Source organism: Dipodomys spectabilis, unplaced genomic scaffold (genome assembly GCF_019054845.1).
Source record: "Dipodomys spectabilis isolate Male_0828 unplaced genomic scaffold, ASM1905484v1 ptg000174l, whole genome shotgun sequence".
Lineage (NCBI taxonomy): Eukaryota > Metazoa > Chordata > Mammalia > Rodentia > Heteromyidae > Dipodomys > Dipodomys spectabilis.
The window spans coordinates 759,111-773,180 of NW_024870851.1; the positions used below are offsets into that span (position 1 = coordinate 759,111).

A 14,070-nucleotide genomic window follows, 5' to 3' on the forward strand; every position below is an offset into this window, starting at 1 on the left:
AAATAAGTCTCATGGGGGCTTAAACCGTGATCCTCAGATCTCAGCCTCCTGAATAGCCAGGATTACAGGCATGCACCACCAGCACCTGGCTGGAAGATGGTTTTAAGGACTTTTTCCTTTCCTTAAAATCTTTGTATCCTGCCTAAAATCTTCGCCTATTCTAAGATCATGAAGACTTTGTCCGATGTTTTCTTTTAGACACTCAGATCTATGCCATACTTTGAGTTCACTTTTGTGTATAGTTTAGGTAAGAGTTGATCATTTGTTCCACAGATATATAGTTGTTCCAGAACTATCATCCTAAATGACTATTTCCTCCCTTATCCTAAATGATCCTTTGGATTTCCTAGGACTTTACTGATTGTCTCTTGTGTTTTTCTATGTTATTTTGGGTCTCATTTGTCTCCTACTGTATATTTCCACTGAATTGTTTTACTCTTCACTATTCCCTTCATAGCACTTACAATTTAATTGCTTCTTTCTACATTCTAAAAGTGTAAGGTAGATCTTGATTATAGAATTGTTTTCTATCATGAGCTTGTGAACTGTTATTTTCCCACTAGTCACTCCTTTGGTGGGATCCTATAAATTGAATATAGTCACTATTCCTAAATTCAAAATATTGAATTGAAAAACACTTTTTAATTTCTTTCATGATTTCATTTTTCACTTTGGGCTACTTTTGGAGTGTGAGATTAAATTCCTAAATATTTAAGAATTAATTCCATGGCCTGAATTTCATCTATTTGTGGAGCTCCTACCTTGTACTCAACAAGTTCTCATCCAAAGAACTTCCCTTGTTTGCTAATAAGTGAAACTAACATTTTGGAGGAGTGTAAATGTGAAACTTATTTAGGCCTTGCTAGATTCAAGTATGAATCTAGAGATAAGAGTATGATACACAGATAGCCTAAGCTCTCAAGCAATGCGCCCTGAGCTGGCCAATGGAAAGGGTACACTTGTGAACTTCTACAAGGGAATGGGTAACGGAAGTCTAATTGGTTGGAAAGAATGCATAATATCATAGTCAAATCACTCGTAATAGATGATACATGGATCTACATTACATGAATAGTGTTTCTACCTCTTACAAATGATGGCATTGGGGCTGGGAAGGTGGCTCAGTGGTAGAGCGCTTGGCTTGTAATGCATGAGGCCCCGGGTTCGATTCCTCAGCACCACATAAGAAAAAAGCCGGAAGTGGCGCTGTGGCTCAAGTGGTAGAGCGCTAGCCTTGAGCTGAAGAGCTGAGGGACAGCGCCCAGGCCCAGAGTTCAGGCCCCACGACCGGACCCAAAAAAAAAAAAAAAATGATGGCATTGTATCCAAGCATAGTTCACAGATTATTAATTAGTTGTCCAGTCTATTTAAACAGTATTTCTTTATCATCATAAACTCCTAGGCAGAATGATCAGTTAAAAGTCTACTTTAAAAGAACTCATTACCTTAATTTGGTTATTAATTTTGTTCTCTTTGAGATTCCATGTGTAATAAGACAATTTTTGTCTTTCAGTTTCTCTATTTGTTGTACAAGTTTTCCATAATATCCAAAGTATATAATTTGCTTATCAAACAGAAAAAACAAATCAAATTATGTACATCTAAAAGTTAAAAATAGAAATATTCTCAATATTTTAATGATCACTGCAGAATTTAATTATCTCTCATTGTAGGAGTGAAATGTTACAGTGATGAAAGTGTGTTGCATTAAACTTGATAAGCTTAACATTTCTGACTTAAAAAAAAACAAAAACTAGAAGTGGAGCTGTGGCTTGAGCCTTGAGCAAAAAAAAAAAAAATCACAAGGACAACACCCAAGCCCTGAGTTCAAGCCCCAGGATCAGCCCCCCGCCCCCAAAAAATAAAAATCTCTAGTATATAAAAAGAAACTATGAAAATATGATTACACCAAACAGCTTAATTTTTTTTTTTGGTCGGTCCTGGGGCTTGAACTCTGGGCATGGGCACTACCCCTCAGCTCTTCAGCTCAAGGCTAGCACTCTATCACTTGAGCTACAGTGCCACTTTCGGTTTTCTGGTGGTTTATTGGAGATAAGAGTCTCACAGACTTTCCTGCCCAGGCTGGCTTTGAACCGCAATGCAATCCTCAGATCTCAGCCTCCTGAGTAGCTAGGATTACAAGCGTGAGCCACAGGCACCTAGCTCAGCTTACATTTTTATATGATTCCTCACTCAGTTTTTCAACATAGGAAATATTAGAAAATTTAAGAACCTACCATATAATCCTTAGTATTTACATATAAATTGCTATCAATACTTTTATGGAAAGTATCCTCCCTTCCCCAAAAAGGAATAAAAGGGCCTTATTAACATGCTCTTGTCTCAAAAAGATAAAGCACAAATAAATAAAGTCCTTTAATCTATCCCTTTACCAAATGCAAATCACAGCTGTTCTAACTGAAACTCTGGTCATTTAACTTAGGAGGTCAATTTAAGGAAGAATGCTCACATATAAAATCTGTGCCTTAGAGAATCAGCTTCTATTAATCCACATTTTTTCTTTTTTTTTTTTTTGGGTTCGGTCGTGGGGCCTGAACTCTGGGCCTGGGCACTGTCCCTCAGCTCTTCAGCTCAAGGCTAGCGCTCTACCACTTGAGCCACAGCACCACTTCTGGCTTTTTTCTTTTTGCTTATGCGGTGCTGAGGAATCGAACCCAGGGCCTCATGCATGCAAGGCAAGCGCTCTACTACTGAGCCACCTTCCCAGCCCCTAATCCACATTTTCTAAGTGGTAATTTATTAAGAACACTTTCCTGATGATCAAGTTCACTGAATGTCTACTAGCAGAGTAATCTCCCAGTATGCCACACAAATTAACGTTACAATTTTTCCATATATATATGTATGTGTGTGTGTGTGTGTGTGTGTGTGTGTATATATATATATATATATATATATATATATAAATACCTCAATGAGTGGCTCTCAGAAAGATCAAAAAGTAAGTGTAACAATCATACAGTTGTTTAAACTTTATTTTTATATGCTTATAAGATTTAGAGTACAATACATCAAACGAGACAATTGGAAATTAACAATGTATACACAGGAAGAGTATAAAGAATACATACAGGATACATTATTTATTGTGAGGATGCAAAAGAACAGTGTTTTTGGCTTTAAAATTCTGATACCAATGTCTATTATAACATTCAAGTAAAACATGTTTCAAGTTATTTTAAAAATAACTATATTAAAATGTAATTCTAAGACAACCTGCCTCGACCACGATCTTCAAAATAGTGCTGTTCAATTCTTCTACAGAAAGCAAGGAGGTTACTATAGTTTTTCACCTTCTCACAAAGTTCATCATTGGTCAGTCGAGTGGTGAGAATGGTGTACAGATGGCCAAATACTAGGGCGTCAAGTTCAGTAGGTCTAAAACAAAAGCAAAAATGAGAATATCATTCATGAGATCTTACTGAATTGTTGTACAGTTCATTTCCAACACGGTGTCTTGTGAGTATCACTGCTGCTTTGGTTCACCCTTTGTCCCACCCTTTCTGTGATTCCCCTTCTCATCTCCAAATCAAATAAACAAGACAAAGTGCACTGAAATCAAAAACAGTGACCACAGGGAATAAATCAGAGGGGAAAAAAATGAAGAAAAAAAGAAGTAACTGCAAACAGTGCACTAAAACAAACAAAACAACAAAACAATTTCATTTCCATATCTTGGAGTTCATTTTAATTAGCATCATTTTATGTGGTCATATGTACATAGCTATGGAACTATTGTGACCTTCTGCTAGTACTATCTTAGGCATATACTAATTACTACAAATGAGGAAAACCATGGAGCTTATATTTCTTTGGTCTGGCTTACTCAATGTGATTTTTTTTCCAATTTTTTCCATTTCCTAACAAATGGGGCAATGTCATTCTTTCTGATGGAAGCATAGAATCCCATTGTGTATATATACCACATTTTCCTGATCCATTCATCTTGTGAGGGGTATCTGGGTTGATTCCATATCTTAGGTATGGCAAATTATCCTTATATGTCATCCTGTACCAGAATCAATTCCAAATGGAAGACCTTACTGTAAGATATCCTGAAAACAGTACAGGAAGGGCTAGGAGAAACACTAGGGCTCCTTGGCCCAGGTCAAAACTTCCTAAATACTTCCTAAATAAAGATCCAGAAACACAACAAATCAAACAAAGGCTAAATAAATGGGATTACAGTAAACTGCAGAACTTCTGTATGGTAAAGGACATAGTTAGCAAGATCAATAGAAAGCCCACAGATTGGGAAAAGATCTTGACTTGCTATACAACAGACAAGGGCCTCATATCTAAAATATGTTTAGAGCTCAAAAAATTAAACCCTCCAAAAACAAATCCGCAAAGAAACAACCACCCATTAATAAGTGGGCTAAAGACTAAAAATTAGAGACTTCTCTGAAGAGGAAATAAGAATGGTTAATAGACACCTTAAGAAATGCTCAACTTCTCTAGACAAAAAAGAAATGCAAGTCAAAACATCATTGAGATTCTACCTCACTCCAGTTAGAATGGCTATAATCAAGAAATCTAGTAACAAGAGATGCTGGAGGGGATATGGCCAAAAGGGAACACCACTGCATTGTTGGAAATGCAAACTGCTTTGATCACTCTGGAAAGCAGTATGGAAGTTCCTCAAAAGATTAAACATAGAACTGCCCTGTGAGCCAGCAATCCTACATCTGGGCATTTACCCAAATAACCACAAACAAGGACATACTAAAGCTACCAGCACAGCTATGTTCATTTGTGGTTTTTTTGTGCCAGTCCTAGGACTTGGGTCCTAGGGCCTAGGTGCTGTCCCTGAGCTTTTTATGCTCAAGGTCAGTACTCTACCACTTAAACCAAAGCTCCACATCAGCTTTTTTGGTTGTTAATTGGAAATAAAGAGTCTCATGGGCTTTCCTGTCAAGGATGGCTTCTAACTATGATCCTCAGATATCAGTCTCCTGGGTAGCTAGGATAAAGGTCTGAGCCACCTTCACCCAAATGACTTTTCAAAATATTCCACTGACAACTAAAAAGAAAAAAAAATTCATAGAATAATTCTACTACAGCTTAAAGAATGTATTATTCCTTCTTAACTTTGTTATAAGACATGAAAAAAAAACTTAATTTGCTAGCTGCGACTTGCTTTTGGAAGAGGACTATTTAACTGTTTAAATATATATTAACAGATGATACTAATTTTATTATTTTAATCACCAAATAAATATAGTAGGGCTCCAGTATGTCAGGAAACTGTCAGATACAAAAACAAGAAAACGTAAATATAATTTATAAAAGTTTAATAGATTAAACTCATTTTTAAACAATAAGCTTCTTTTTTTAAAAAAAGGATTTCACTGTAGACCTGGGAAAAATATATCTAATTTTCAACCATAATGTAACCTCAATTTTACCACTTTTAAAGTAATTTAGATTTCTAGCTGGGCACCAGTGGCTCACACCTGTAATCCTAGCTACTCAGGAGGCTGAGATCTGAGGATCATGGTTCAAAGCCAGCCCAGGCAGTAAAGTCCATGAAACTCTTATCTCCAATAAACCACCAGAAAACCGGAAGTGGCGCTGTGGATTAAGTGGTAAAGAGCTTGCCTTGAGCAGAAGAGCTGAGGGACAGCGCCCAGGCCCAGAGTTTGAGCCCCACGACCAACCAAAAAAAAAAAAAAAAAAAGGCAATTTAGATTTCTAAAGACAATCCTAAAGATGGTTTCAACATAAAATTTTCTAGGAATTTTTTAAATAACATAATCCCAGAACCAATGATCTATAAATGGAGCATCATCAGTCTATATAATATTACAACAAATACTAATGCCATTATTACTAAAAGAGAAAGCACTGTCATAATTATTAAATTTATGTGTGTGCTGATCCCAAGGCTTGAACTTAGGGCCTCATGCTCTCATTTGGCTTGCTTTGCCCTACCACTTGAGCCATGAATTTTACTATCATTCCTATAATGATAAATTTTTGAGTAAACAAGTGCTAGCCACTGCCACTTACTAGCTATGATCCTAATTTCATTCTCCATGTAGCATTTAGACCATCTACCATATATTGTTCATTATGTCTCTTCTATCAAAATGTAGGTTGTATGATAGAGAAAAAAACAAAAACAAAAAACAAAAAAAAACCCTTATACTTCTTTCCTGATATTTTCCCAACATTTACAACAATGTTTGGCACAGGTGGGTTCTTAGTATGTGTTGTATGAGTCAATAAAAGGCATATGCTTCTTATACCACACTGTAACTGCATTTACCTCCTTTTCTCACATTTTATGTTCTTTAATGTAAATCCAACAATGACTTAGCACAGTTCTTAGCACAGTAGTTAGGATCTGAAATAGTATTGGGTAAATAAATGAAAGAAAGAACGAAGAAAGCATCCTGCCTATGGAGGATCAATTTCCAGCATCAATTATTCACATTCTTTGAAAGTCTTCCCTCTTTGACACATTCATGAAGTGTTAACTACAGTGAACATACAGCCAAGCATGATGGAGCATGCCTAATCTCAACATTTGAGAGACTGAGACGGGGATCATGGGTTCAAGATCAGTTTGGGCATCAAACAGAGTTCTTGTCTAAAACAAAATAAATAAAAATTTTTAAAAAGCTTGATGTGCAGTATATAGTCATATTTAAGAAGATAATCAATCAGTTTTTTTAAAAAATCATGAGTGTCCTTGGACTCAATAGCACCATTATCTTTTTATCACAAATGAAGAATCAATAACAAACAGATCTTTTACAAAGACCCAGTGAAATCATGCAGAGTGGACCAATGTAGAGCTAAGGTACTTTGAGACAAGTAATATGAACACCAACTCTTTCACATCCCTAAATCTTGCTCTCTTTTTGGCAGAGGAAATACTGGGGGGGGGGGGGGGGGGGGGGGAGGGTGATATCTGCTAGGCCAGCACTATACTGCAGCCATGCTACTGACACTTTTTGCTTTAGTTATGTTTCAGATAGAGCCTTGACCTTTGTGCCTGACCTTGATCACAATCCTCTTACATATGCCTCCCACATAGCTGAGATTACCAATAAAAAACACTACAATGGCTTCTTTGTTGAGATGCACTTTTGCCCAAGTTGTCCTCAAACCAGGATCCTTCCCATCTCTGCCTCTCTGCCTCCCAAGTAACATGTACCACCACACATAGGCCACCTAAACATTTCTTAAAAGGTACCTTTTTAATTCTTGTTTAGTACTAACTACCATCACTTCTTGAATCAGAGCCTAAAAAATGTGAATAGCTTATGTAACTTCCAGGGTATAGCTATCCACTCTATCAATAAATGAAGGCTCTAAATGAGGTCAAGTGTATATGTGTGCTCAAATTAGAATGGTCCAGAAGAACCCCTGAAGTGATCCAAATGTATTTGCTGAAAACATACAGCCACATAACTCCAAATGCAATGGATTATATATGGACAAAAGCATACAAAATTTATCTGGTGTTACATAAAATAGTTAATGTTCTGACATTACTTTAGAAAATATATGAAAAAGTATAATGCAATGGGGGTTGAAACAAACAAAATACAATTTTAAAAGCATATTTCTTATAATCTATACAAATTCCAGCAATTCCTATTAACTGATTCTGAAATACATAAATTATCAATTCCCATAACCCCTTCTTTTACAAATTCTTCTAGAAGTTACAAAACGATAATGCCTTTGTTAAAATTCATAGATCAATACTCACAAAAGTATCAATTCTACTAAACATAAATTACCTGTAATCCTAGCTACTCAAAAGGCTGAGATTGTCATTCAAAGCCAGACTGGGCAGAAAAGTCAATGGAACTCTTTAACTACTAAAAAGCTATGGGTAGAGCTGTGTTCAAATGGTAGAGTACTAGCCTTGAGCACAAAAAAAAAGCTCACGGACAGCACACAGGCTCTGAGTTCAAATCCCAGGACTAACACACTGGCACGCATGCACACACATAAATTTCAAGCAATGGATTCAAAAAAATACTTGCAATTGTTATGACCCAAAATTTCTACTGAGTAGAAACCAAAATTTTCATGTACTTCCTGTTTTCTTTGTTATATAGTCCATAAAGAAAAAAATACAATTTTACACTATTGTGCTTAACAAATAGTTTATGGACTGTAATTTGGTAAGGCAGAAGTTCACTTCCTAAGAGCTCTAAGATATTTCAAATATACTGCAACATTTATCTTTATATAGAGACTTTTTATTAGGAAAACATTCCAGGATGATAAATATATTTTTAAAGTCCTAAGAAATGTGTTTCCTTATCTTGAATTATCTTTTTTCACATTTCTGTTGGTTATCTACAACTTTCATTTGAATATCAAAATAAAAAAGTACTGTAAAACGTGAATATTTTCCATAAAATTTTTCTAGTACTCTTTTGCCTTGCTTACCCATTATTTCATCTTTTTTTCTTTAGTTCTCTTTATGTCATCTAGTTTCACAAAAATATAGTTTATCTAGGTGCTTCTTAATATATTGTCATCGCTACATACTAGAAATAATCTACACACTGCTTACTTATATACTCCATATATATACTGGCACTCTTTTGTGAATCAGTTTTTTTATATTTTTATTGTAAAGATACTATACAGAGGGGTTACAATCACATGAGCAAGGTAATCAGTACTTTCCTATTGAGCATTGTTACCTCCTCCTTTGTTTTTCCCCTACTATCCCTTTCATCCCTACCTCCCCAAATCCCCTCTCCCCCAAAGTTGTAAAGTTTATTTTCAACATGGTGTCTTGTACATCTGATTGTTACAATGGGTCAACCTGTATCCTTATTTCTCCAAATTAGAAAAATGTATATACAAGGTGCAGGACACCGGAATAAAATACAGTGCCAACAGGGGTTACACCATGGGGAAGACCATACAAAAGAAACAAAAAAAAAAATCACATAGTACATTTGTAAATCAAGTTTCTTGCTTGTCCTCTTTTCCAAAGAAAAGATCTTTGCTACAAGATTTCCCTTTCTCATGTCAAACAAAATCACTTGATTTCTTTCATGAGTCTTTTCTTCACATGCTTAGTGGGTCAAAATTCGATTCTAATGTGAGGGCATAAAAGAAAAACTAACAGGACTTATCTAAGTTCAGTCTATGTAAGAGCCAAGAACAACATTTAAGGTCTTCATTTTGGAATCTAACCCATATATCTTAATTTTAAATACCACTCTACTTACTCACAAAGGATTGACTCCTGCCATAGATAAAGGAAAATTACTGAGAAACATTTTGCCATGGCAAAATAAAAAGATAAGTTACTTTTCTGGAAATGAAGTTTATTTACACTGTAATACTGATTAAATACTTAGCTAAAATAAATTTAAGTTAAAATTATTTTGTTCTTTACGCATAATCATTGGTGAGTGAAAAATGTTAATCTAAATATCTTAAGACTACTTCAAATAATTAGATATTAATATCAATTAAATAGTTCCTCAGTCACCCCATTTGTTAGCAAATGGAAAGACTTAGAAAAAATTGTATTCAGTAAAGTAAGCCAGGCCCAAAGAAACATAGGTCCCATGGTTTCCCTTATATATGTCTAGGACAGCAGAAAAGGTCAAAAGCTATGTACATATGACCATATAAAATGATGTTAAGCAAAATGAACCCCAAGATAGGGACACAGTGTTTTTTTTCTTTCTTGCTTGCTATTGATGTACTATGAGATTTTTTTGTTTCTTTTGTATGTTCTCTCCCATGGTATAACCCCTGTTTTCACTGTATTTGATTCTGGTGCCCTGCATCTTGTATATCATCTTGTATATACATTTTTCTAATTTGGAGAGGGGAAGGGAAATAAAATGCTGAAATAAGGATACAGGGTGAACCATTGTAACAATGAGATGTGCAAGACACTATGTTGAAAACGAACTTTACAACTTCAGAGGTGATGGAAAGGGATGGTAAAGAAAAACAGAGGAGGAGGGAGGAGGTAACAATGCTCGGAAATGTACTCATTACCTTATTCATGTAACTGTAACCGTATTTTTACAATAAAAAACATACTAAAATAAAATAAAATGATAAAGAAAAAAATAGTTCCTCAAATACAAGTTCTTGGTTTTACAACTATTCTAAATTTGAACTTCTTATATAAGCTTAAACATAACTGTACCCTTTATGAGGAAAAGTAATATCCTGCTATTTCCTCTGAATCACATGCCAAATGATCTCTAGTACTAACACTTTGATAATGAATTTAACTAAGAAGAAAAATAAAATCTATTCTATGGCATCCTCTAAAAAGAGTATACAAACTAAGGCACTCATTTATAAACTGGAATAACGCATTCAAACTTCTGAGCTTGTGAACTAATATGAATTCAATATCACAAAGAAAAATATCATAATAGTAACATTTGGATAGATTCATTTGTATTAGGGACAAAATAACAGAAATAGGAACATTGTTGCAGAAACTTTACCTATGCAGAATTCATGGTTTGATATCACAAAGAAAAATATCATAATAGTAACATTTGGATAGATTCATTTGTGTTAGGGACAAAATAACAGAAATAGGAACATTGTTGCAGAAACTTTACCTATGCAGAATTCATGGTTTGAACTCTGTGACTTTTCTATTTCAGAGACCATCAGGTCTGACATTTTATATGTAGTATATTTAGAATAATATTTAAATATTTTCAAGTTGTCATCATAGTTACTTTTACTACAGATATTAATATCTTTATCAAAGGATATTTGGCATGACTATAGAAGATGAATGCTTATGAAGATATAAAAGTAATATCAAATAAAGCCTTTTAAAAATTATCCATCTAAAAAGAAAGATACTTTGTATTAATAAACCAAGAAAAGGATAAACTTTCTAAGCAAATCACTGATATTAAAAAACTAATTTAAGCTCCTTTTAATGGATCACAAGATAACTTTTGATGTATTAAAATTATAATTTTTAATAAAGGAAAATTCATTCTTTGCCTATATTAGCAACTCTTCAAACTTCAAAAAAGAAATTATGTCAATGAAACATAAATTACTCAATTTGCATATATACATACATTTAATCTATATCATTTACATTAATTTGTGCTTTACACATATTTTCATACTTTCAAAAGTTAATAATAAGACCTGTCCATCCATATTCTTCTCGTTCAATCTTACTGACATTCCTAGTCCCCAGAGTCATAGCCCATATAGACTGTAGCTATGTTAACAGCATGTTTATGTGTTTGTTGTACTTTCAAGTTTAGAGGCTAGAAGGAGGAAAGGAGACTATGTCTTACTGGTTGTTTACTTTTCATGAGGCACTGTACCCAGCAATTGCCACAAATCTTATGCCACCTTCCCAATACCAGATATCTTAATCATGAAGACAGGAATAGAAAGAGAGAGGGTATCTCTAAAAGGTTTTCTCCTCAGTTGAAAATGGAGGCTTAAAAACTTGAACACTACTAACTGGGAAGTGATGGGATTTAATGCAAGTTCTTTGTGCCCTGTTACTCATCTCCAAACAATGAGCCAGAAAAGGAGACAATGCATTGGTGGCACGCTACATTGAGGTACACTATTAGGGAAGGGAGAGGAGAGGAGAGCAGGCAGTGAGGGGAAGAGCAAAAGTAGAGGGAAGGACTGATATGATGGAAGCATGATATATACATGGATGGAAACATGAAACCCATTACTTTGTACAATTAGTATGTATTAATAACTATACAAAGATTAAGTTTCCCTCCCCCCAAAAAACCTTTATTATACAATAATGACTGATTTATATAACAACACTTAAGAAAAACTCAATGACAGAAACATTTTAGAAATCTTGATTTCCCAGAGCCTACCACAGTCAAGAAAGGCTACATGAATGTATAATAAGTATTAAATTTTTAAAATAAGTCTATTTTATACATCAATCTCTCCCCCACTTCCCTCCCTACCACCCATCCTCATTCTTGAGGAGAGAATCAGTGGATGGGAAGCCATACCTGGAGGGCTAGAGTCCTTCCTTCTGCCTCTGTACCTAATTGGGAAAAGGACCAACTGCCTGGTCCCCACCAAGAAAAGAAAGGTTATAAACATTTCTTCAAAAAGTCAATTCCCACAAATCAAAGAAAGGTTGGACAAATGGGACTGCATTAAATTTCAGAGCTTCTGCATGGCAAAGGACATAGCTAGCAAGATCAATAGAAAGCTCATAAATTGGAAGATCTTTGCTAGCCATACAACAGACAAGGGCCTCATACCTAAAATATACTTAGAATTCAAAAAATTAAATCCCCTAAAAACAACTACCCCATTAATAAGTGGGCTAAAGACTTAGAGAGACTTCTCTGAAGAGGAAATGGCCAATAGATGCCAGGTGCCAGTGGCTCACGCCTGTAATCCTAGCTACTCAGGAGGCTGAGATCTGAGGACCATGGTTCAAAGCCAGCCCAGCCAAGAAAGTCTATGAGACTCTTATCTCCAATAAACCACTCGAAAACTGGAAGTGGCGCTGTGGCTCAAGCAGTAGAGTGCTCGCCTTGAGCTGAAGAGCTGAGGGACAGCACCTAAGCCCAGAGTTCAAGCCCCACAACCAACACACACAGACACACAGACACACAGACACACAGACAGACAGACACACACACACACACACACACACACACACACACACACAAAAGAATGGCCAATAGACTCGTGAAGAAATGCTCAACTTCTCTTGTCATAAAAGAAATGCAAATCAAAACAACACTGAGATTCTACGTCACTAGAGTTAGAATGGCTATAATCAAGAAATCTAATAACAACAGATGCTAGAGGAGATGTGGCCAAAAGAGAACCCTACTGCACTGGAAAGCAGTATAAAGGCTCCTCAAAAGACTACACATAGAGTTCCCCTATGACCCAGCAATCCCACTTCTGGGCATTTACCCAAATGGTCACAAACAAGGTCATATAAAAGCTACCAGCATAGTTATGTTTATCACAGTATTATTCACCATACCAGATGTCCCTTAGTAGATGAGTGGATCAAGAAAATGTAGTATATACACACAATGGAATTCTATGCCTCCATCAGAAAGAATGACATGGCCCTATCTGTTAGAAAATGTAAAGACTTGGAAAAAATCATATTAAGTGAAGTAAGCCAGACCCAAAGAAACATAGGTCCCATGGTTTCCCTTATTTGCAATAATTAGTATATGTCAGAAAAGATCAAAAGCTATGTACATATGACCATATAAGATGATACTAAATGAAATGAATCCCAAGATATGGTCACAAAAGGTTTTTCTTCATCGCTGTTGTTTTTAATGTACTACGTGATTTTTTTTTTTGTTTCTTTTGTATGTTCTTCCCCCTATGGTATATCCCCTGTTGTCACCGTATTTGATTTTGGTACCCTGAATCTTGTATATCTAATGTAGGGAGGGGAAGGGGAATAACAAAATGCTGAAACACGGACACAGGATGACCCATTGCAACAATGATACAATGATATTCACAAGACACTATGTTGGAAATGAACTTTACAACTTCTGACGGGGAGGGGGGGGGAGGTACTGGGGGAAGTAAGGGAGGGAAAGGATAGTAGGAGAAAAACAAAGGAGAGGGTAACAATGTTCAACAAGAAATGTACTCATTATCTTACTCATGTAACTGTAACTCTCCTGTAACAGCATCTTTGCAATAAAAGTAAATTTAAAAAAACATACACAAAAAAGCCAATTCCTTTGTGATAAAGGAACTTTGCAGTCAAATAATACACAAAAGAAACTAAAAATGTACAATATTAAAATGTCTTACTGCTTGTTGAAGAAATATGGTTGTGTTCCCAGTCTTTGAGAAAGAGCTTGACAGCACTGGTCTACATCTTCTAAGACCTATTATTGGCAAGGGACCCCAAAGGAAAATATTTAAGTTAGGAAAACAATTAAAGTATCTAATTTGTATTACAATTTATAAAAATGTAAATTGAGGGTAACTTTTCATTATATATTTTCAAATGACTACAGATGATGTAAGTAATAATGCTTTCTATGTAATAGGAAAAGGGTG

The 14,070-nt window shown here is 35.4% G+C and overlaps 1 protein-coding gene and 1 non-coding gene across 3 annotated transcripts in view; both read right to left on the reverse strand.

Moving 5' to 3' along the window:
- Positions 1-2,980: 2,980 nt before the first annotated feature.
- The window catches only part of Mtx2 (metaxin 2), a 50,339-nt gene continuing 39,249 nt past the window's right edge, over positions 2,981-14,070 (reverse strand). For both annotated transcript variants that reach the window (XM_042694178.1, XM_042694179.1), the window contains 2 exons: positions 13,819-13,895; positions 2,981-3,399 (listed from right to left, as the gene is read on the reverse strand). In XM_042694178.1, the coding sequence (XP_042550112.1) occupies positions 3,228-3,399; positions 13,819-13,895 (249 nt within the window). In that variant the 3' untranslated portion in view covers positions 2,981-3,227. The remainder of the gene's footprint in view (positions 3,400-13,818; positions 13,896-14,070) is intronic.
- Positions 11,974-12,098, reverse strand: LOC122120148. The gene has a single exon (XR_006149670.1). It is a non-coding gene; the product is annotated as a small nucleolar RNA SNORA57 (small nucleolar RNA).